The sequence below is a fragment of the Crassostrea angulata genome, chromosome 2 (assembly GCF_025612915.1).
Source record: "Crassostrea angulata isolate pt1a10 chromosome 2, ASM2561291v2, whole genome shotgun sequence".
Classification (NCBI taxonomy): domain Eukaryota; kingdom Metazoa; phylum Mollusca; class Bivalvia; order Ostreida; family Ostreidae; genus Magallana; species Magallana angulata.
This window is the reverse complement of record NC_069112.1, coordinates 44777638-44801346: the sequence shown is the minus strand read 5'-3', so window position 1 is coordinate 44801346 and position 23709 is coordinate 44777638. Positions and strand designations below refer to the sequence as shown.

Here is a 23709-nt window from a genome sequence, read left to right as displayed (position 1 = left end):
ACCCTGTATAACATGTTTATAACGAGAATTTTGATCAAGATAATTTTTAAATTTTAAAAGTTAAAAAACTTTGCTTTGTTGTCATGTTACAGGGATCGTTGCATTCATTCCTTTTCGTTACACACTTTTGGCGACGTGAAATTTTTGCTGCTTTGTTTTTCCCATGCAGCTTTTGGTTTTGCAATGCACTGGCAAAAAAAAAATAAACTCAACAACAATTATTATACCTCAATATGATTATTCTATAAAACGCAACATCTGATTGTTTCTAGACAATCACGTGACCGGGCGAGAAAACGTCGTGTCTCTTGGGGAATAAATTTCATGTCTCACCTCTTTGGAAATCTTATGGTTTTTTCATCCCAAAGATATGAAAAAGCCATTATGAGCATACGACTTATGTTGACAAATATGATGAAATCAAATATATTTAATCATTTCAATTCTCTTTATGCTACAAAAATCAATTTTACTATATTTGATTCGAATTTATAAAAACAAAGATAGACAATCAAAAAAAAAAAAAAAAAAACCAACAAACGACGTTATTGATTTCAGCAAGTTGAAAAATTATTAAAAATCGACGTATGTTGTATAGTCATTTGTTGTTCGCTATAATAAAACTGTTGCATGAAAGTTCCGGAAATGTGAAGATTGATTTCCCCAGAAAAATCATATTTCATTATAATTATATGACTTTTCTGGGGGAATAAATCATAATATTTCCCTAACCATCATGCAATAAATGTATATTGTGGTTTTTTTTCTGCTCATTGAACAGAGAATGACTAAGATGGAATTTTCCTTTCCTTAATATTGATCTATTTGATATTGTATAATGTTCACTAAATATGTACATTCATCGGACTGTTTAGTTGCACAGCAGCGATGGACAAATCAGCTTCAATTTTGTGTTGGACAACATATATCATTTTGTATGGTGATATATTTAGCCAACCTCTTTATGAAAACCACCAGAAGGACCAAATGGTACCCAAGGGGACAGACTCTTATTACAAGGAAGTATATGGTAAATAAGAAAGTATATTATATTGATACGATTAACATCATGGAGATACACAGCTGTACTAGACAGTTTAACTAGTACGTTTTTAAACTTGTGTCTATAGGTTAGTGAAGTAAATTAATATCATGCATATATTGTCAAGTCAAGCATTTTTATGGAGGTGGTATTTATTCATTTTTTTTTTCAAAAAGAAAGAGTGTTAAAAATGTTTGTCTGCATTACAATTTATTTACATCTACCAAGTATGATTTTCCCTACTTCTTACGGAAACTTATGGTCATTTCATAAGTCTATAAGAACAGCAAGACTGAAATCTACAAGCCCCGTTTATTGATTGCTTGTAACCTACAACGGCTAAAACTGATAGGCCTAGGAAACTAAAAATACTGAAATTGACCTGCCCTGCTTATTGATTGGTCGTAACTTAAAGCAACCTAAGAAAATTCACGGAGTGCACGACATTATCATGATGACGTCAGACTCAACGTCTCTTAACGAGGCCGGGTGTAATTTGTTCTGCCTTAGATTTTTTAATGAAATTTTTTACATGAATTTCTATTGATATAATTATGCTTTTATTATTAAAAATAAGACGTTTACCACACCTTTTGTTTAAGGGGTCATCTCAAAGTTTGTTAATTTTTAACATAGGACCCTATGGGAATTTGCTTGAAATGTATCAATTTTACACATTTTTTACATTTATTATAAACTTCTGCCCTTAGGGTATCTATTTCTGTTCTACATATTAAAGGTTATTGCTAAAAGGAATCAAATTGTCAAATTAAAATAAACCGCTTTTACCTCCTGGTTTGTTTCAGGGGTCTTATCAAAGTTGTTTTTGTATGCCCAATTTCCCAGATTAGTCAGATAATGGCTATTTTTTTTTATTTGACAAAGGAGGAAATTGTGATCTTTATAGTATACTTAAAAAATTCAGACGTATTTAAGTAATAGTTAAATATATAACATCACATATAAAGGGTCTTTAATATAAATTACATGGTTACTGTCTTGAAAAATACGAATTAGGCTATATTTCGGAGGATTAAGAAATGTGACAGAGTGCTAGGCTTGCAGAACACCCTTCATGTTTTCGACCCGAGCCAAAAAATATAGCTTATACTTCAAGACATATATGTTTATTCTACAATATTCTATACATTTTACGCATCAAACGAACTATTTTCAACAAATTTCGCTGAATATCTGCAGTTGAAACTATCACGCCAAGGCGTCAATTAAGCAATGATATGACGTCACAATACAAATGAAGTGCTGCGCAAAAGTGTGCGTACTCGATCGGTACTAAGCCTCGTTAAGACACAATTTGGGTGTTTCTTTTAGCTAACGTACTTTTGTACATTAACATTAAGTTGGCGAATTGTACTTTCTTTTTATAATCAACTTATTATTTGGTGAAAAGAAGATTAAATATAAACAATAAGATTGTCTCTTTGAATCATGCGGTTTATGAAGGTAGCAATTCTTGCAGAAATAATAACCCGCTACCGCGGATTATGTATTTTTTTAAGGGGGGGGGATGTTGCATCTTCATATCCCGAATCAATCACCAAAAGAAAGTATTTTATTGTTAAGTGACTCATATACATTCATGTTATTATGCATTACTATACAATCATCGCCCTTTTTTAACACGTTACATATAAAATTAGTCGTCGAAGATATTGAAATTAAACAAGTGTAGCTTAAATAAATATGTCCCCTTTTTCATTTTAGAAGATATACTTATAAAACATACACAAATATTTGTCATTATGACCAATCAAAATGAACATGGACATAAACAATTTAAATTTCCAAGCGTCAGTAATGTTCTCCTAAATGAACAATTACTTCAATTACAATTACCTGTTTTATTATAATCTAAAAGTTTAGTCTTATTCTTGCTAGTCACACCTGAGAATGTTATTGCAATTTAAATTTTGACCACGTCGTTATATTTGACCCTTTGTGTTGCGCAGTTATAGTCGTACCTCGTGTCTTTTTCCTAGAATCTAAGTACTTGTCATCAAATATAAAATCTAGACGTTTATTAATTATTAACTTTAATTTTATTAATCGGTGGATAAAAAGAGTTCTATAAAATGTGAAAATAGAAAATGTTGAGTTCTTCCTGCTGTTGCAACAATTAAAATGCTTAGTATCTGCACCCCCCCCCCTCCCTTAAGAATTAATTTTCGATCTGTGCCTGATCTAGTAATGACATCAATAGTGAAACAGACTATACTATTTTATGCAGAATGTTACCTGAAAATGGCTCGATATACTAAGTTTTTATACAAAACAAACACCAATTCTATTTTTAAAAGGCATGCTTTTGGACACCAAAAGTATCAAACATGGCTATGATTTTAACGAGCAACCCAATGTTTACATTTTCAACCACGTGTAGAGTAGTTTAACACGAACAGCAACTTTTTTTTCCTGAATACAATCGTTTAGCTTAAATAAAGACCACATAAATCATATTTCTTTACAGATTTTCGTGTTTTAACAAAAATCAAAATATGATATGATATAAAAAACGACAAGTATTACATATTTTGAGAATATTATTCGAACACTTATACTTTCGCTCGAAATTTCACAGGGACTGAGCAAATCTTGGTGAGGTCTCGTGAACTTTAATTCGAACACCTCCGGATTTATCATATACTTAACAACGATAAAGAACACATTCCAAACACATTCGCAGGTGTCAACTGCATTCTTTTGGTCTCTATTAAACTGTGTTTATGGGTATTTTTATGTCGCCTGTCAATTACTAAGACCTACTTTTGCTACGAACACGTATTGAATGTTAAAAATACAAGCATGAAACTTTTTTTTTCAAAAATGGATTAAATCATTGAAACTATTAATGAAACTGTTCAATCACCTGTGAACGTCTTTGAATGAAACATTATTATTGATCTTAATATATCATTTTTTAACCAGACAGAGAGATTTTCCTTGAAAACCAAGTGAACAAGTTGAACAAGGAACTACACATATGCAGAGGTAGGTTGAATTGCTCTACATAAGTCTTTATGCATAGTATGTTAATGCTACACTGTTCATATTTCTTTTAATAATATTGGATGTCAATCATCTCCAACATCAAATTCTGTTTGCCAAAGATAGTATAAAAGTAATTGCGCGAGATATAGAACAGAAAGAAACATGTATGTACACCGTATTTCCAAAAATTAACCGGAATACAAAACCGCACATTAATAATGAATGTTGTTTTTTAAAATACGCATTGTTTCTCTAAACAATGGTTAAATTCAAAAAGTGGAAATACATATGTGTATGTATGTACATGTATCTATAGGAGTTTATGAGATCCAAGTACTTATAGTTTTATGTATCATGTATTTGCTATGTTACAGTTAATTATTCATAACATTAAAGTATAATATAGTATTAAAAAATTAATTTTCGATCCGTGCCTGATCTAGTAATAACATTAATAGTGAAACAGACTATACTTTTTTATGCAGAATGTTACTTGAAAATGGCTCGATATACTAAGTTTTTATACACAACAAACATCAATTCTATTTTTAAAAGGCATGCTATTGGACACCAAAAGCATCAAACATGGCTATGATTTTAACGAGCAACCCAATGTTTACATTTTCAACCACGTGTAGAGTAGTTTAACACGAACAGCACCTTTTTTTCCTGAATACAATCGTTTAGCTTAAATAAAGACCAAGTAAATCATATTTCTTAACATATTTTCGTGTTTTAACAAAAATCAAAATATGATATGATATAAAAAACGACAAGTATTACGTATTTTGAGAATATTATTCGAACACTTATACTTTCGCTCGAAATTTCACAGGGACTGAGCATATCTTTGTGAGATCTCGTTAACTTTAATTCGAACACCTCCTGATTTATCATATACTTAACAACGATAAAGAAAACATTCCAAACACATTCGCAGGTGTCAACTGCATTCTTTTGGTCTCTATAAAACTGTGTTTATGGGGTTTTTTATGTCGCCTGTCAATTACTGAGACCTACTTTTGCTATGAACACGTACTGAATGTTAAAAATACAAGCATGAAACTTTTTTTTTCAAAAATGGATTAAATCATTGAAACTATTAATGAAACTGTTCAATCACCCGTGGACTTCTTTTAATGAAACATTATCATTTATCTTAATATATTATTTTTAACCAGACAGAGAGATTTTCCTTGAAAACCAAGTGAACAAGTTAAACAAGGAATTGCACATGTGCAGAGGTAGGTGGAATTGCTCTACATAAGTCTTTATGTATAGTATGTTTATGCTACACTGTTCATATTTCTTTTAATAAGATTGGATGTCAATCATCTCCAACATCAAATTCTGTTTGCCAAAGATAGTATAAAAGTAATTGCGCGAGATATAGAACAGAAAGAAACATGTATGTACACCGTATTTCCAAAAATTAACCGGAATACAAAACCGCACATTAATAATGAATGTTTATTTTTTTTAAAATACGCATTGTTTCTCTAAACAATGGTTAAATTCAAAAAGTAGAAATACATATGTGTATTTATGTTAATGTATCTATAGCAGTTTATGTGATCCAAGTACCTTTAGTTTTATGTATTTGCTATGTTACAGTTAATTATTCATATAATTATAGTATGAGGATTTAAAGGGTCTTTTGGTGTTTCTGTACACTCATCCCGCTAAGAGCATTTTTAAGCTATTAGCCGGATCCTAAATATATTAATTTTGGCTTAAAGTCAGTGTACTTCTGACGTTTTGGCAGGTGTTTTTCTTTTTTGTGTGTATCAAAGTTTATTGGTATCATTCAGAATACAATTTTGTTTCTCGGACATTCATTCATTGTGCGCTTGCTTAGGGCTGCACGATTGATAGACTTTCTCAGAAAGGTATCCGGGAGGTGGATAAGTTTAAAACAGCTCTAGTGTGTTTGCAAATAGGCTCTAACAATCCCTGCAGTATTGATGTAGAAGTAGATGATTTTGTTGATAAAATAGTTGAATTTAGAGAGATGCTTTAAGGTCGGGGAGTGCGCAGAATTTGCTTATACAAAATTCTGCACAGGAAGCCCCCACTAAACCAGGTAGATTTTCTGTTTTTTTTCAGAGTGGTTCAATTCTAGGGTAGATTTAGTGAACAGACTTTTAGATGAGATATTAAGAAAAGTTTGTCAGATTATGGCGCCATGCTTGCTTTTGGTCACCTGAAAATAGAATAAAGGTTTTTTGTGAGGATGGTGTACATTTGAATGAAACTCAGGTTATCCAAAGTATAACAAGAGTGTCAGAGCATCAGTTGTTTTAGGACTTAGGACTGGTATATAGATTCATTAGCTTGTGGAAAATGAACTCAGTGTTGAAAGCTGGAGAAAATTATTATATAAAATGTCCCAAACATAAAAGGTTTAAATATATATAAATTCAGATTCAGGGTTTATATTCGTAGTTTATTTGTTCTAGCACGATATGCACGGAATTTACGTATCATGCCGAGAAGGGTTAAAAGTGTAGTAACATTAATCATATTCTTCATGTTGTTTATATAACATTTATACCATAGGTAATACTCAAGTGTTGTGCATGGTCCGTTGCTATAGGCTTGAGTGTAGGATGGTTGTTTTGGCCAATATCTGTATGTATTAAAATATATGATGGACGGTTTAGCTCCTATACTATTGGGTGTTATATGGTGATATCCCCCATGGTTGGACTATAATACTTGGTACACCAAATAGCCCCTAGTTTATTGGGTGCTATGTCGTTATGTCCAGCATGCTTGGATCTTCTGGTAACCATATAGCCCCTTATGGTTGGGTGCTATTTTGTCATATCCAGTACGGTTGGATTATGATATATGGTTTACCGAGGAGCCTCTTTATGGTTTGGTGCTATGTTGTAATTTTTGCTGTAGTTAGATTGTGTTTGGCGGTTTACCAATGTTTTCATATCCAGTGTGGTGGTGTTATGATATGTGTTTACTTATTGGTCATTATATGTCTTAGTGATCTGTTATCATATCCAGTGAGACTAGTCTATGAAGTGTTTTAATAAATAGCTTCTTCATTGCTGAGTGTTATGTGGTTACTTTAATGGGGGGGTGAGTGATACATACTTTGCATGCTGATTGAGTTTGCAGTCCAAGTTTGGTCAGGTGCTCTGTGAACATAGGTGTATAGATAGCATTTAATTATGACTTCCTTCATTGTAAGCTGCTAAGTCTACAGTCAGTTCAAGCATATCTTTTACAACATACACCACAGCATAGCATAGCATTGAAATCTCATGCCATAGCATACAATCTCATAGAATCGCATTCGTCATATCATACCATAGCATAGCATACAACATTATTTTAACTGGGTTTTAAATGTTTTTATTTGAAAAAAATAAATGTTAACATGAAAGATTTGTTGTAAACTTTGGCTTCTTATTATTTCACTTTGAACTGTGTGGAACTCTTCTGTGTATAAAGGCGTTTTTTTTTCAAATCTCATAGCATACCATAGCATAGCATAGCATACCTGATCATTAAGCCCTTCATTTCAATTTCACATAGCATAGCATACAAATCTCATAGCATACAATACAAATCCCATAACATATCATTAAAATCGCATACCATAGAATAGCATTAAATTGTAAAAGATATGCATGAAATGACTGTACATGTATGGTATTGTTGTGGGTTATTAATTTCTAAAATTTTGATTATATATCTATGCTTGGTAACTACTATATTTGAATCATTGGATATGTGTCAATGTCATACTCGGCAAATGGTATAAGTGCTTGGGATTGTAGGTCAGAAACTTGTGAACATGCACTTGCCATTACTTTTGTACTTACATTACATGTTTCAAAGGTTTAAGTCATAAATGGAGGAATGAAATGTCTGCTGTTTCTTATTTATTTTTTTTTAAAATTGTTAGTACAATTGTTAAAACGTATGAATATGCATTAATAAATCAATAAATCTTACTCTCTGTTGGCACATTAGAAATGACTTACTGGGGTTTAGCCATTGTTTGTGTTTATCAAGGTAGCAGCATAACAGAGCTGCAAATGTGTTCAGGGTTTATTCAAAGTAAAAGTAATGTAGGGTTACCGATGTTTAATAGCAGATAAGCAAAATAAAAACCAGAACAATTGTAAGACTTTAATGGTAATCACTCTAAAATATATGAAGAGATATCTTAATAGACCGACATTGAATGAATACTGTTGGTATTTAGGATCAAACAATTTAAGATTAAACGTAATTTATTTGTATGTCAACATAGATAAGTTGCCTGTCAACATTAATAAGTTGTTAAAATAAATTAGTTTTATGTCAACGTATTTATCTTGCATGTTGTCGTAAATAATTTGCATGAGGAATGTTGGAAGTCACGTTTTGGCGGTATTTAATATTATATGATTTTTTTTTGTATAATTTTCTCTGTTTGCAATGTTCTATATATGCAACTTTTGAATGTCAACACGATGCATGTGGTTATGCTGAATGCATGAAAACAGTAAACAGTTACGTGTCATGAAAATTGAACTGCATGTCAACATATCTAGGTTTCATTTTGACTAAGTTTTTTGTCAACATAAATAAGTTACATGCTCACAAAACTAAGTTGCGTGTCAACATATTTAACGAAGCTGGGTCTAATTTTTTTGTCTTAGATATTTTTTTGTACATAAATTTCTACTAAAATAGTTATTATTTTATGTTGGAAAAATCAGACATTTAACACATTGTTTGTTTAGGGAGTTATATCAAGGTTAATTAACATAGGACCCTATAGAATTTTGGCTGAAATGTATCTATTTTGAAATTAACTTTTTTTTAACTTCTGCCAGATGGGTTTCTTTTTTCTGTTCAACATTTGAAAGTTATTGCTAAAATGCATCAAAAGGCCGGATTAAAAAAAAACGTTTACATCCTGGTTTGTTCCTTGGGTCTTATCAAAGTTGTATTTATTAGTATGCCCAATTTCACTGATTTGTCAGATAATGGCTTTTTTTATTTGACTGAAATGGTGAATTTTATAGTAAAATCAAAACATTCAGACATATTTTGCCTGAATATTATTTTTGATAAATATAAAACATCACATATTAAGGGCAATCAATATAAAATGCATGGTTACTGTCATGAAAAAATGTATTAAGCTATTTTTCAGCGGAATTAGAAAACGTGACATAGGGCTGGGCTTGCTGAATCCTCTTCACGTTTTCAACCCGAGCCCAAATATAGCTTAATGTACTTAAAGACATTAATATTTATTCTACAATAAGATATCAATTTTACACCTTAAACGAGCTATTTTCGACAAAGTTTGCTAAATATCTCGAGTTGAAACGATAACGCCATTGCGTCAACTTAACAAAACGATGATGTCACAATGCAAATAAAACGCTGCGTGAAAGCGTGCGTACTCAAACTGTACTCGGCCTCGTTAAGTTGCATATTGACACAACTAAATTGCATGTCAACATAGCTAAGTGGCATGTCAACATCAATACATTCATGTCAACATATTTATTTTGCATGTAAACTTAAATAAGTTGCATTAAATATGTTGTAAGGCAGGTATTAGTGTTGTTTGATGCAAATTTAGATTTTTTTATACATACGTAATTCTTATCTTTTTGCAATGTTCTTGCATACCAACATAATCATGTTTAATGTTGACATAGGTATCATTCATGTCAATCATTTTTCTCGCATTTCGATACATTTCATCAAAAAATATTTTCCACCAACAAGCAGTAGTCCACGCTTATTTTGTATATGATTTCTAAAACTTATTTTGTTAAAGTATTTGTTACTTGATAAAGTCATAATATCCATGGGCCTATTGTTTTGATAATCAATTTGGCATTACAAATCTTTTTTTTTAAACTGCTCTAGGTTTATATCTCAGAAAAAAATATATATACTGTAACGGTTTTTCAAGTTACAAATAAAATAATCAGTTTATAATTCGTGAGTTCGCTTATGTTTCCTTCCTAAGAATCAAGTAAGAATCAACAAATGTAACAAAGCCTTCAACTGCCAATAGAACACGCAGTAATAATAAGATTTTCCTAAGGCCTACCTTGGCTATTTGATTGTAGAACAACTAAAAAACTATCCGTAGACTGTGGATTTAAACAAACAATTCTGTTTGCTACCACTGTGCTACACAACCACCAGCAATTCACCAACACACAGTCAGTCGAAAGTCACCAAGACACAATCGAAGTCACAAAGACACTATCAAGTCACTAAGACACAAGTTACAGAAGCAGGGTTAAGAACTGATTGGTCTAGCTAACAATTCTGTTGCTTTCCAACACAGCTCAAATCCCTGTTCTGTAGAACTCTAACCGAAGAGATTCACCAGAAGACCGTTCGAGTCGTTCACCGGCAGAAGACTGACTAAAAATGATAGGGTGGCTGTATATATACCCTGCAAGTTCTCACTGATTGGTCTAATCATGCATCATTTCTATTGGGTATACTGATTATCACTGATTGGTCAAAAATGGAGGCAAATGATTGGTTAAACACATGATACATTTCAATCCGGAAGTAGAATCATTACAATACAACTTTAAGGGAACGTCAATACTATTCAGACAGACTGGTGGGGAAGCAATAACACATTATCCTAGTGATCGGAAGATTTTCAGAAAAAAATTGTGGGACATTTTACATTTAAATATATGTTTCTCTTTTCAACGTAACAAATTAAAAATAATTTTACGTTTGTTTGAATGAAAATGCGTGTGTAATTTCTAAAATATTCCAATATTTTTTGTTTTTGTCTAATAAAAAAATTTCTTATGTATTGGAAGGCGCTTTCTAAGTATTTTAAACACAGCATCATTTTAAAAAACAGAACATATGTCTTATGCATAACATCGTTTTGTAAAGCATTTAATTTTGCAGATAAAACAACCCTTAAACAACCCGGTGATCTGTTTTGTACACGTTTTCAATTTTTAACAAAGATATATTTAATATGTATTTAGTGTTCATTTTTGTGTTGATAATGTTTTAACTTTGCAATGTTGGTTTTTTTTATTAAATACAGGTGACTCTTGATGGCTCACTTTTTGATCAATTTTAACTGGTTGATTTGTTTCATCAATTTGTGAAATTTACGTTAGAATAAACTGCTAATTTAAAAAAAAATAATATGTGATTGCTTCCTGCAAAATGTAAATATTAGGTAATCTGTAAATAGTCTATTTGTTTCAACAATTTCTGAAATTTAATCTATTCAAAATATTTTGTGATGAAGGAAACCAAAAATAGTTTAAAGTTTCATAAAGTGAAAAAAGAAACCCACTTAATTAAAACATAAGTAAGTTCTGTAGAGTTTGAATTGAACTAAAAAAGCAAAAACTTCGTATGAATTCATGTTAGACTATATTTAGACTATTAACACTTTTTGATATAAAGGGTGTATATTGGTATGGTATTTAAAAAAATTTCAGTTAAGTGGATCAAATGTAATTCCTTACACCACTGCATTACATTTTATTTTTTTCAAATTACACGTGTAATAGTACATTGTTTTACAAAAATGAAATACAGTTAGGCAAAACACCAACACAACCTCCAAGTTAGTACACTACCTACTTTTTACATTAAATATATGTACTAATCCTGGCATGGAAGAAATACATTATTTGTGTGCATTTTGATGGTAGTATTATTTATATCAAAATAGTTCTAAATCAGATTTTTTTATAATAAAATTTGGTGGACGTGTTGTATTTTGTTTTGTTTTTTGTGTCCATCATGCATTTTATTTTCGTTTAAGGATCCTTATTTTGTACTTTACCAACAAATGTAATAACATTTGATGCAGGATTGCCTAACTCTTAAAGTGATTTAAATGTGCTGGCAAAGTGCTTGGAATTAGCATTGTTAACCTTATTGTTGATAAATAGGGAAATGTTAACGAAAATGATTTCAATACAAAATGTTAGTAATTAGCTACCATGAGATACAATACACTCAAATCAACTAATATGGTAATTAAAACAAACGAATCGGAGACCATTTTCTTTCTCTGTACGGGTCACAGACACGATTTATAAACCTTACATTACAGGAAAAAACAAATGTAAGAAACTAAAGTAAACCAGAATTTTCTCTTTGTTTCTTTTTTACAGTTTCACTTACATCAGTTAAATGATGTGCTAGTAATTGTACTTGTATCTTCTGTTAAAATCGAACCGTCCACATTCTTGGTCTTAAAGACGGTAAATTAAAGGACAAGAGCGTACAAGGAATGACAAACCACCCCCCTTCCCCCTCCCCACCCCGTACACAGGATGTTGAAATGACATATGAACATGTAAAAAAAATCTTTACATTTGAAAGTGTACATCAGGACATGTACATGTATATTACAGAACTGCATTTTCTGACAAATAAATAGTATACATTAATTCATGCACTTGTTACTTATTTCTTTTGGTTTATTTGTTTGCTTTCTAAATTTTACTCAATCCCGGCCTTTATAATTGTAGAAAATTGACACAGCGGTATATTATGTAAAATAAGACCCCAAGGAAAAAATTGTAGAATTACTACTAACCGGGAAAATCAAAAAAACTATATCAAAGTAGATAATTTTAATCATTAGATTTATTCAATTTTGTGATCCAAGGGAAAATCCACAAGTCGGACGGTATCCGTAATAAAAGTTTAATGAAAACCCTGAAAACTCTAAAACTGCTGAATTAACAAACAAAGTGGACATTTGTATACCGATAACAAACACAGGCACCTGACGATAGAAATATTTTTTTTACAATGAGATTCCAAGAACTTTGACAATAAAAAGATTTGTCACGGTCGCCATTTTGATTTTTAAGACCGACTTATCTGACACGATTTTCTTCATTTGCGATTCATGCAAAATTAATAGGTAAAAATAAACCGTTCGCCACTTACTACTTTTTTGTGTAAACTCTTGCATCACCCTCACGAATTACGACATAACCGTTCCTTTCATTAAAAATCATACTCCGAAAATCAGAGACATAAATAACAGAGATTGTCAACTCCGCCATTAGCGTGCAAATGTTACGGGACCAACCTTACTTTGAGAACTACTAAGCAAAAGCTATCTTGTACATAAGTCATTAAATTTGAAACTGATAGTGAACATTAACATGAACCTGTAAATATTTTAAGCATGTTTTATTATGAAATATTTACAAAAACTCTTTATTTAGTTTTTAAATTACTTTCTTAAAACTTATTGACTTTTCACGAAGTAATGGTAATGCATTACTTTATTCATATAATGGTAATGTAATGCTTTACTTCAAGAAATTTAAGTAATGGTAATGGTAATTTAATGCCCTAATTCATGAAGAAATGGTAATGTAATGCATTATTTTACATGTAATTCACCCAAAGCCTGATTCCAACTAAGCCGGAAAACATGAACATTAACATTTAACTTGGTTCTTCAATCGATAAGATTGTATATGTTATATGATGTATAAGCCTTCCAAAATGTATAATCTATTATGGATTTTGCTTATAATGCATTGTTTAAAATTTAAATTCAGTTTAATCAACTAAAGAGCCAACAAACGAGAAGGCAAATTCAGACTTGTTTTTATTTTCTTTGTACAAAATTCCTTTTGAGACGAACAGCAGTCATACCGCAAGTAGACTGGAAGCCAATGAAACACCTATTTAATTTGTAAAACATCTGTGTATAACCCGTCCCGATTTTAACTTCGGCTTGCGCATGAAGTTTGGTAGTATTATGGTGAAAGATTGTCAAAAATAAAATTCACAACATTTCAAAAATGGCACATTGCATTTGGGAAATTTAATTTCGATTCCACCATCAACCTCTTTTATTGATTAATGAGCTCGTACACCAACTGAAACGTCAACGGCGCTGTGCATTCAGTTAAGTAACCCATTCCACATTTGAACCCGAACAAGAATATTTTGATCAATAAAACTATTTGTTTATTTTCTAAATAGAATTGTGTTTATACACAGAGGACTTAAAAAGATTTAATGCGTGTTTTTATAATACATATTTACTGATATGCATGACAACTTTCTGCACTATTTTCTTACGCGTAGACTCAATTCATGTGTTCTATGCGTGCCATCCGGTTTGCAACTTCGGCTGACAGTAAACCAATAGACGGGGTCACGTGACCCCGTCTAAAAATCATTTTAAACTTATTCTTTGAAAAAAAGTACTGTGAGGATGAAGTCTGGACCCATTCATACCTTAATTTTCCTATTTAGAAAAGTGACTGAATCAAGATGTTGGCATAAAACTCTGTGTAGCTTAATTTGGAAACCTGTAACTGTCGTGGTTATAGAATGAAAGCACAATGTTGACTTTCATCGTAAAATTTATACTAAAATCAAATCATACAAACTAAAAATTAATATTCGAACTTAAATTAGAATTTGTTCGTTTCGATTGCTCCAAGTGGGGTATAAACAACGCTTGTACGCCCCTGTTCTTTAATAGCGTTGACAAATCATCATATGATAAGCAAATTAAAAATTTAGTTTCAGAATTTGTGATTTAAACATATTTTTTTTAAGTTTGTTAAGTGTCTCGGTAGTAAAAAATGTTTATGTACCTTCATAACGCATTTTGATTTTTTTTTTCAAATTGGGTTAACTTGGTCTCAAATTCAAGGCACTTTGATATTTTATCAAAGAACCTATTTTTTCAATGTGCGTTGTCAAGATGCTGTAATCACAAAGTTATTGACGAAGATGTAGTTTTCCTTTGACCACATGTGGTAAATAATTATGAAGTTTTATTCTCCTAACCAACGTACCAACTTATTATTTTGTTACACAACAGGTAATATCTTAATTCTTTATTTGCATAAAATAATATCTTATAAAAGAGCATTTGAATGCCACTTGATGCAAATGTCTTGGACTAAAAAGAAATAGCGATGGCGATTATCAGCTTTTTCCCATCAAATAATAAGAGTTTACATGAATACACAATAATAAGATTTAACATAAACTAGATTTTGTCCCGTGCGTGCACGGGTTGACATAGCATATGATATCGGACATTTACGAAATAGATACATAGACACACCGTATATTGTTGACATTTGCATAACTAAGCTTTAGGCCTTCAATAATTCTTTTTATTTTACTACATTCTGTTGAGTTTGAATAATGTAACTGGGTCTGAAGAAAGGCACAGTTAGGATGCCCCCCCCCCACCCCCCCCCCCCCTCCCAATGAAGTAATGCAGCAGAAAATTTGCAGAATCGCCCCAGAACGATTTTGGAGTAAATTAATAAAGTTGCTTTGAAAATAACAGTCAAAATGTTCATAATAAATCATTTTGAAGCTGTAAATACCTTTCTTTGAAAAGTCTAATTATATTATTGCAGAATTCCACATTTCTTAAACAACATTTTTACACACCAAGTTGACATCGAAACAGCAGAGCTCTTCCATTCAGTCACCTTTCAGGACACTTCTGTAAACATTCAGTTGACTGACTTGACGAGCTTCATCCTGTGTTAGATCTATATTCTATTGTCATTATTAACAATTTCATTAATTTTCAGGTGGCACTGACTTCTGCCTTGCAGACCCAAACTGCTTCTTGCAAACGAATTTTACATTCGACGACTCTTACAATGTTTGCTATGGCGATATGTACATCAAAAACTCGACCTACAACCCTGGAAAATACGTGGGAATAATCCTTTGTTCTCCAACAAGGTATCCTAATAGACTCAAACTTCCAGTGAAATATATTGATTGTAGACGTATAGAACTATAGGAAACGTTCTTCCGATTCTCATATTTGTCTTTTGTTTTTGACGCCTATTGTGGTAAAAATAAAAAAAAACAATTTCTCCCTCTACCCTGGAAAAGGATGAAGGGGAATTTGAAACGTATGTAATGTCGTTCGTCTTTTATTAAGTCAATATTTAAATAAATTTCTTTATATCGATGCAGTACCCCTGCACTAACTTCTGCAGAGCCATGTTATACACAAAAGCTTTACCCTATTTGCGTGTAATAAATTTCCTGAATCAGATCCACAAGACTTGTTTTAGATACCATCTGTTTCTGAGTGACGACATCTACGGAATGTTCTACAACATCGCGGATGGGGGCGGATCCGGCGAGGACCATTGTGAGCTGATTGGAGGAACCTCTTCGACGGCCACAGTATCTGCGGACTACAGCCAGAGTCCCGGCATCAAAGGTAATCAAACAAATGTATTTTAAAGGTTTTTTGCTATCACGTGTTAAAGTGATAATCTTTAAGTTCTATGTCCGACTCGAGTCGAGTTGATAGACAATAGATCTTCTAAAGGCCTGGCTACCCGAAGATTCTCGTAAAGGTAAAGAATTTTCACTAAGCTGTACATTGTCTTTTAGTTTGCCGCGAGTTCGAAACCTGCTGATGATTCTATCTTTATTTAAGGTATTCTGTTTCCAACGGAAGACCTTAAAGTGATTGCAATGTTTGTTATTATTAAGGTCTTCCGTTACAACGGAAGACTTTTTTTTATTATTTAGGTCTTCCGTTTCTGACGTAAGACCTTATAGTGATTGAGGTGTTTTTTCTTTCTTTTTTTCCCCTTTTTTGTTGGGAGAATTTCTCAGAGATGGCTTGATAGATTTTCCTGAAATTTTCTGAGATGATAGAGACTGATAATATCTCGAGGTGTTTTTTTTTCAATTTTTTCAAAATTCATTTCCGGTCGTCTGTTTCCTGTCTCGCGTTAAAAAAAAACATTGTTCCCTCGAGATCTCATTATCAGCTAGCACTTGAACATCCAAACTTTGTGGGATGATAGACCTATAGCTATAGATGTGTTTAAACTATTTTGTTTTGTTCGTCTTGACATCCGGTCGTCAACGGACACACTTCAATTTTGGTTGTTTATAGGTTTTTAATTTATTTTCCGTAGAATAAAGATATAAATACTTACATATGTGATCTACGCAATGTTAAATAAACAAAAAAAATTCTACATCCGGTGAGATATCTCAATTATCTCAGGTAGCTTTTTTAAAACAAATATTGTTCCCACGAGATCTCATAAACCATTAGTGATACAGATACGAAACTTTCATGGATGATTAGCATTTGAATAAAGATGTGTTTAACTGCGCTTTCATTTGTCGACCGTCACTTCCGGTCCACAGCGGAAGAGTTCAAACGAATCATTGGTTTATTAGTTTAGCTGTTTTTCATTGACAATTTTAGATAAATTGATAGGCATAAAAGTCCTGCTTTCTAATGTCTAACAAATACTAACTTTCATTTTCATTGAGCACATCTGTTTGTCCGTTTCCTTTCCCAAGACAAAATACTTTGACTACGCAAGATCTCAAAAACGGTAATGACTTGAACAATCAAACTTTGTGGGATGATAGATCAATGTATGTAGATGAGTTTACACATTTTTGATTTGTTCGGCGTAACTTCCGGTATTCACCGGATGAACTTCAAAAGTTATGTTTTACGTATTTAATTTTTTTTTTTCCGTAGAAGAAAAACCTCAGTAAAAATCCTTTAAAAACATTTTACTCAGTGAAAGAAAAGTAAGGTATCGTAGGTAAATGTACTAAAATATGTACTTTCAATTTCTTAAACCACTTCCGTTGGTTCGTTTCCGGTCCCGAGACAAAAACCATTTCTCAACGAAATATAATAACTAACAAAAACTTGAACATCCAAACTTCGAGGAAAGACAAGGCAATATATGAAGATATGTTTACTATGTTCTGTATGATCCGGTCGTCACAGAAAGTACTCAAAAATTGATATTTTGTCTTTTTGTTTTGTTGATTTCTTGGGAATTCCTTTACAATATATATTATATTTATTTTCTGTTTACAAGATAAATGGATCTTTGTACAGATTATACATGAGGAACGGAAGACCTCTTTGTTGCTATATTTTATTTTTTTTTTTTTCATTTTTTTTTTGTCCACAAGAATTCTCAGAACGATAATGACAATATCTCGAGGTGTTTTTTTTCATTTTGTCAAAAATCATTTCCGGTCGTCCGTTTCCTGTCCCGCGTTGAAAAAGCTTGTCACCTCGAGATCTCAGAATCGGTAAAGACTTGAGCATCCAAACTTTGTGGGATGATAGACCTATACATGTAGCTGTAAATGTGTTTAAACTTTTTTGTTTTGTTCGTCGTAACTTCAGGTTGTCACCGGAAGCACTTTAAAAATATTAGTGAATAGAAAGTTCGCACTACTTGCACATTCATTCAACAGATTTTTTTGATGTCATTAAATTTTACCAGTAATGCATTGTTTTAATCGTCCCAGTAGTTCCCTGTAATCATGGCAATTTTTATCACTTCACACTCTCACGAGAATCAGCAAGACAATAAAAACAATAACGATGTATGAGCCTACTATACGACATACAGTTAGTGCTACCTCTAAAGTTCATGTCAGTACACTCTCAATCAAAAAAGTAATCGGGTGACGTCACAAAGGTTTACACATTGATCCGATAGGTTTTTTCGGCGTCAGTAAATTTTGACCCACAATTCATAGTACCAATGGTTTCCAACCTCACGTTCTCGCGAGAATCAAAGTACAACTTTTGAGAAGCATATATAAGATGTGTAAGTTTAATAACACCATGCTTTTTTAATTAAATAACACAGTTTACTTCGCGTACTTTTATTTCTCAGGGGAGTTTTAAAGAGTCAGGCAACACTTAGCCAACGTCAGCTTTGACGTCACAATAAGCACTGGTAAGGGGAAATTACTCTTTTAAAAGTTATTGTAAATCTGCTGAAATGACCAAAATCCTCTCAAAATCTTGCAAAGGCTTAGCTAAAGAACTGCTGAAGAACAAGGACATTTCTTCAGATACAGGAAACTCGCAGCACTGTTAAGGTTTACTTTGTGGTCGCGCCGACCAAAAAGTACGGGAAAAGTTAACTATGACATCACACAAAACAACAAGTCGTTAAAAAAAGGACCTCCAATCGGGAGAATTATCAACACAAGTCACGTGACTATCAACTCAGGAGACCACATTAAGTGTCACACAACGTAGTATTTACTATACTCTTTCATTTTATATTACATTTACATCATGATAAAATAACTTTACATAAATATTTTGTAATAACAGATCCATCGTTTTATGAACGTTAAAATCCGCTGATATTTTCATAGTAAGCCTTAATAGTGTTGCGCAGTTTTAAATTGCACTCATGTGGATGAATGCTCACATTTATTTTATTCACTACAAGTACGGTAAATTCCTGGAACCTACACGTAGCATCGCCTTTTTTAAAAAGGGAGTGTGTGGGTGGATGGCAGCCTAATCATCCAACAAATCTTTGCAAGCGAAAAGAAAACAAAATCATGAAAATTCTAATCCTTCAGCTCTTTAGCAGTTCAATGGTTTCTTTATTTTCACTTCCATTTAATACATTGGGGGGGGGGGGGGGGGCACACCACGTGTCCTCTCAATTATGATAAGCAAATATTTTAAAGTGTAAATTAAAAAAATAATAATAATCCAACATTAATTTTTTTTCAATTGGAGGGACAAATCCATGATAAGTCGATTTTCTATGTGTAAATTGGAAAAAAAATTAAATATTATTTTTTTTAACATAGGGGAGCTCTATGACGAGTCAAGTTTCATATGTAGGTTTAAGAAAAAATGTCTTCTGCAAAAAAAGGTGGATGAACTGACGTTACAATCACTTTAAAAGAGGAGATACAGTGCAATGAATATTTATATATTAAAATCTTTTTTATTCAACAACATTGTATCTAAGATTAAACTATTATTCTACTTATAAATAAATAAATTATAACAAATCTTATAAACTATGAATAATGAAAATTTACTGAAAAATAGGTATGTTTTATTTTTTGCATTAAAAATTTTCGTTGTTAATTTTATTTTTATTGATTTATTATAATTCATTGTTTGATTACATGCTGTGCTCGCCCCAACGGTCGCACCGTAAAACATATTAATGTAAAATAGGCAAGCAAACAAAAAATAACAAATTTAATTTTCATTTAGCACTTTCGTTTGCTCGTTTACTGTCCCGAGACAAAAAATCCTTATTTCGACGTGATCTCAAAAACGGTAAAGACTTGGAACAACCAAACTTTGTGGGATTATAGACCTATGTATGTAAATGTGTTCAACTTATTTCGTTTTTATACGACGTAATTTCCAGTCGTCACAGGAAGTACACCAAATTTTGATTTTTTAAAAATATGTTGGTTATTTAGCAAGGAAGTAACATTTTAGCTATAAAATCACAAAAGGTCATCTACACATGATATAAAAAAACCGTAAAAAAGATCTACTTCCGGTGAGACATCTGAAATATCTCAGGTAGCCTTCTTTAAAAAAAAAACTACCCAAAAAGATCTCAGAAACTGTGAGAGATAAACCGCAAAACTTTTATGGATAATGGACACTTGATTGAACATGTGTTTAACGGGTTTCATTTGGCCGTACGTCACTTCCGGGACTCACTCCAAGCGTATTAGGAATATAGGTTTATTTTTTAACTTTAGAATTTTTTTTAACATTTCACTCTGAGTGATAAACAGTAACGTACCGAAGGTAAATGTACTTAAAATATATACTTTTGATTTCTTTAATCACTTCCGTTTGTCCGTTTCCGGTCCCAATACAAAAACTTTTTTCAACGAGATATTATAACTAAAAAAAAACTTGAACATCCAAACTTTGAGAAAATACAAAACAACGTATGAAGATATGGTTTGCTGTGTTCTAATCGATCCGTCGTAACTTCCGGTCGTCACAGAAAGTACTCAAAAGTTGACATTTAGTCTTTTTGTTTTGTTTAACTTAGAAATAATTTATTCCGTATTCCTTTACAGTATATATTCTATCCATTTTCTTTTAAAAGAGAAATGGAATTTTTTTTATACTGTAAAGACATGAGGAACGGAAGACCTTTTTGTTGCTATATAGCAACAAGAGTCCAGTTATTATTGATATTTTTTCCCCTTTTTTGTCCACAAGATTTCTCATAGATGGCTGGATAGATTTTCTTGAAATTTTCAGGACTGATAGAAAATAATAATATCTCCCGGCGTTTTTTTTTCATTCATTTCCGGTCGTCCCTTTCCTGTCCCGCGGCAAAAAGCTATGGACAATGAGATCTCAGAAACGATAATGATTTGAACATCCAAACTTTGAGGGATAATAGACCTATAGTTGTAGATGTGTTTAAACTATTTTGTTTTGTTCGTCGTAACATCCTGTTGTCACCGAAAGCACTTCAAAAATTATGTTTTTACGCATTTTATTTGTTTAGTTTAACACAGAATTGAAATATAAGTATAAACGCTTTCATATGGCATCTATTCGATGATTAATAAACAAAAAAAAAATTACTTCTGGTGAAATATCTTAAATATCTCAGGTAGCCCGTTTTATAAGAAATGTTTGAACCGCGAGATCATAGAAACTGTAAATGATCAAAACACGAAACTTGCATGAATGTGATAGACACTAGACAGAAAATATGTTTAACTGTTTTCATTTTGTCAACCGTCACTTCCGGTCCACACCGGAAGAGTTCAAACAAATCAAGTTGTTTAAAAGTTTCACTGTTTTTCTTTTAGAATGTTAGATAAATTAATAGACAATTAGGTCTTGTTGAGATGTTTAAGAAATAATAACTTTCATTCTCATCGAACACTTCCGTTTGTCCGTTTCCTGTCCCGAGACAAAAAACATTGATTCCTAGAGATCTCAAAAATGGCGACGACTTGAACAACCAACCTGTGTGTGATGATAGACCTATGTATGTTCATGTGTTTGCACTATTTTGTTTTGTTCGGCGTAACTTCCGGTCGTCACCAGGAGCGGTTCAAAAATTATTATTTTTTTATATTTTATTCATTTTACATAAAATGAAAATATCAGTTAACAATCTTACATATCTCATTTATATAATATAAAATAAGCAAATAAATTTTACTTTCAGTGAGATATCTCAAATATCTCTATGTAGCTTTCCTTTTTACAAAGTTGATTTCGCGAGATTGTTGTCACTGTAAGTGATTGAGACACTAAGCTATCATGATTGATAGAATTTTTATTTGGGCTGTGTTTAACGGGTTTAATTTTGTCAACTGTCATTTCCGGTTCTTACCGGAAGGGTTCAAACAAATCATGTTTTTAACAAGTTGAACTGACTTTCTTGGGTGTTTCATCTAGCCTGATAAACAGTGATGTACGCTAAGCAAATGTCTGTTTCCGGTCCCGAGACAAAAATATTGTTTCAAAGGGATCTTAGATTTGGCAGAGACGTGAACAACCAAACTTTGAGGAAAGATTGACTTATGATTGTACAAATGGTTAACATTTTTGTTTAGTTCGGCGTTACTCAGGTCGTCACAGAAAGTACTTCAAAAATTGATTTCTTTTTCATTCTTGTTGTTTATCATGTAAGTAACGTCGGGATATATCATTCACAATAAGTATCATATCCACTTTTTTCTATGTGAAAAAAGCAATGTCTTACAGTTAAATTTTTACATGTATATCAAAACGGAAGACCTTTTTGTTGCTTTTGCAACAAGAGTCTAGTTTACTTTTATAATCATATTTGAGATGTATTTTATGTTCAAATACAGTACAACTTGTTCAGTCTGTATGTATATATTCTTTCTACAGCGGTGTTTTCTGAAGGTACCATGTACCAAAATAAAATTGTAATGATTTTGCTGAAATAGTTTCAAGAGTTGCAATTAATATGATATCATATTTTTTTATGATATACAGGGTATTACCGGCATAGAATGAACCAAGCTTTTAAATTCGGTGACATTGGGAAACTGGGGCCATCGTCAAATTGGTTTGGAACGTGGCTCGAATGTGGAGTTACAATTCCTGACGATGTATACGTCTATCGAGAGTGAAAGGTTCTGAGTAGACATATGCCCGATATGTGGAACAAAACCCAAATAGTAATATACAATTAAGTGTGCATGCTTATATCTTATACAGAGGAAGCGTCTAATCTTGGTTTGTGTTTTGTTTTATTGTGTTTCTCTTTTTTGATAATTTTGTCCGTTGTTTTTTCCCTGGACAAGATAGGTTATATATCTAAGTAATTTTAGAAATAAGTACATACTATTTGTGTAGAAGAACGTGTCAATGTATTTTATTCAAAGAATAAATGTTGCAAAGCAATTACTGTAGTGTGATACATTATCGACAATACTTGGTCTTAATTCCATTGTTTTAGATTATCGTTATTTCTTATGTTTAGACATAAACATATGTTTCCAAATTTTCAATTAACAAAATTTGTTGCAATTTTATTTTCGTAAATTTACACTTCTTACATTAGCCTGTCAATCACATTTTTTTTTTTGGCTTTAGAATCGTTTCAATTAAAATTGATATCAAAATGTGTTGGTTTTCTTAGTTTATGAAATAAAGCAACAAAAGAAAAACAGCAACATAAAGTTAAAAATGTCTCGTTTAGATACGGACATTGAATAGTTTTATATATGCTAAATATTTTACAACTTTATAACAAAAGTCTAATTAAATATAGATAGGTGGGTTTCCTTGGAACTTATGACTTTTGCATTACGTATAACATGTACATATCAGGCAA

At 32.0% G+C, this 23709-nt stretch overlaps 1 protein-coding gene across 1 annotated transcript; it reads left to right on the top strand.

Moving 5' to 3' along the window:
- Positions 1-891: 891 nt before the first annotated feature.
- Positions 892-23640, top strand: LOC128173517 (target of Nesh-SH3-like). The gene is made up of 6 exons (XM_052839217.1): positions 892-1030; positions 3989-4051; positions 5233-5295; positions 15640-15796; positions 16138-16289; positions 22866-23640. The coding sequence occupies exons 1-6, from the start codon at positions 988-990 to the stop codon at positions 23000-23002; spliced, it is 615 nt and encodes a 204-aa protein (XP_052695177.1). The 5' UTR covers positions 892-987; the 3' UTR covers positions 23003-23640.
- The last annotated feature ends 69 nt before the right edge of the window (positions 23641-23709 follow it).

Coding starts and splice junctions, on each gene's coding strand:
- LOC128173517 (XM_052839217.1), top strand. CDS start 988: ATGGTACCCAAGGGGACAGACTCTTATTACAAGGAAGTATATG. Junction 4,052..5,232: donor GGAACTACACATATGCAGAG/GTAGGTTGAATT, acceptor ATTTTTAACCAG/ACAGAGAGATTTTCCTTGAA. Junction 15,797..16,137: donor ATCCTTTGTTCTCCAACAAG/GTATCCTAATAG, acceptor GACTTGTTTTAG/ATACCATCTGTTTCTGAGTG.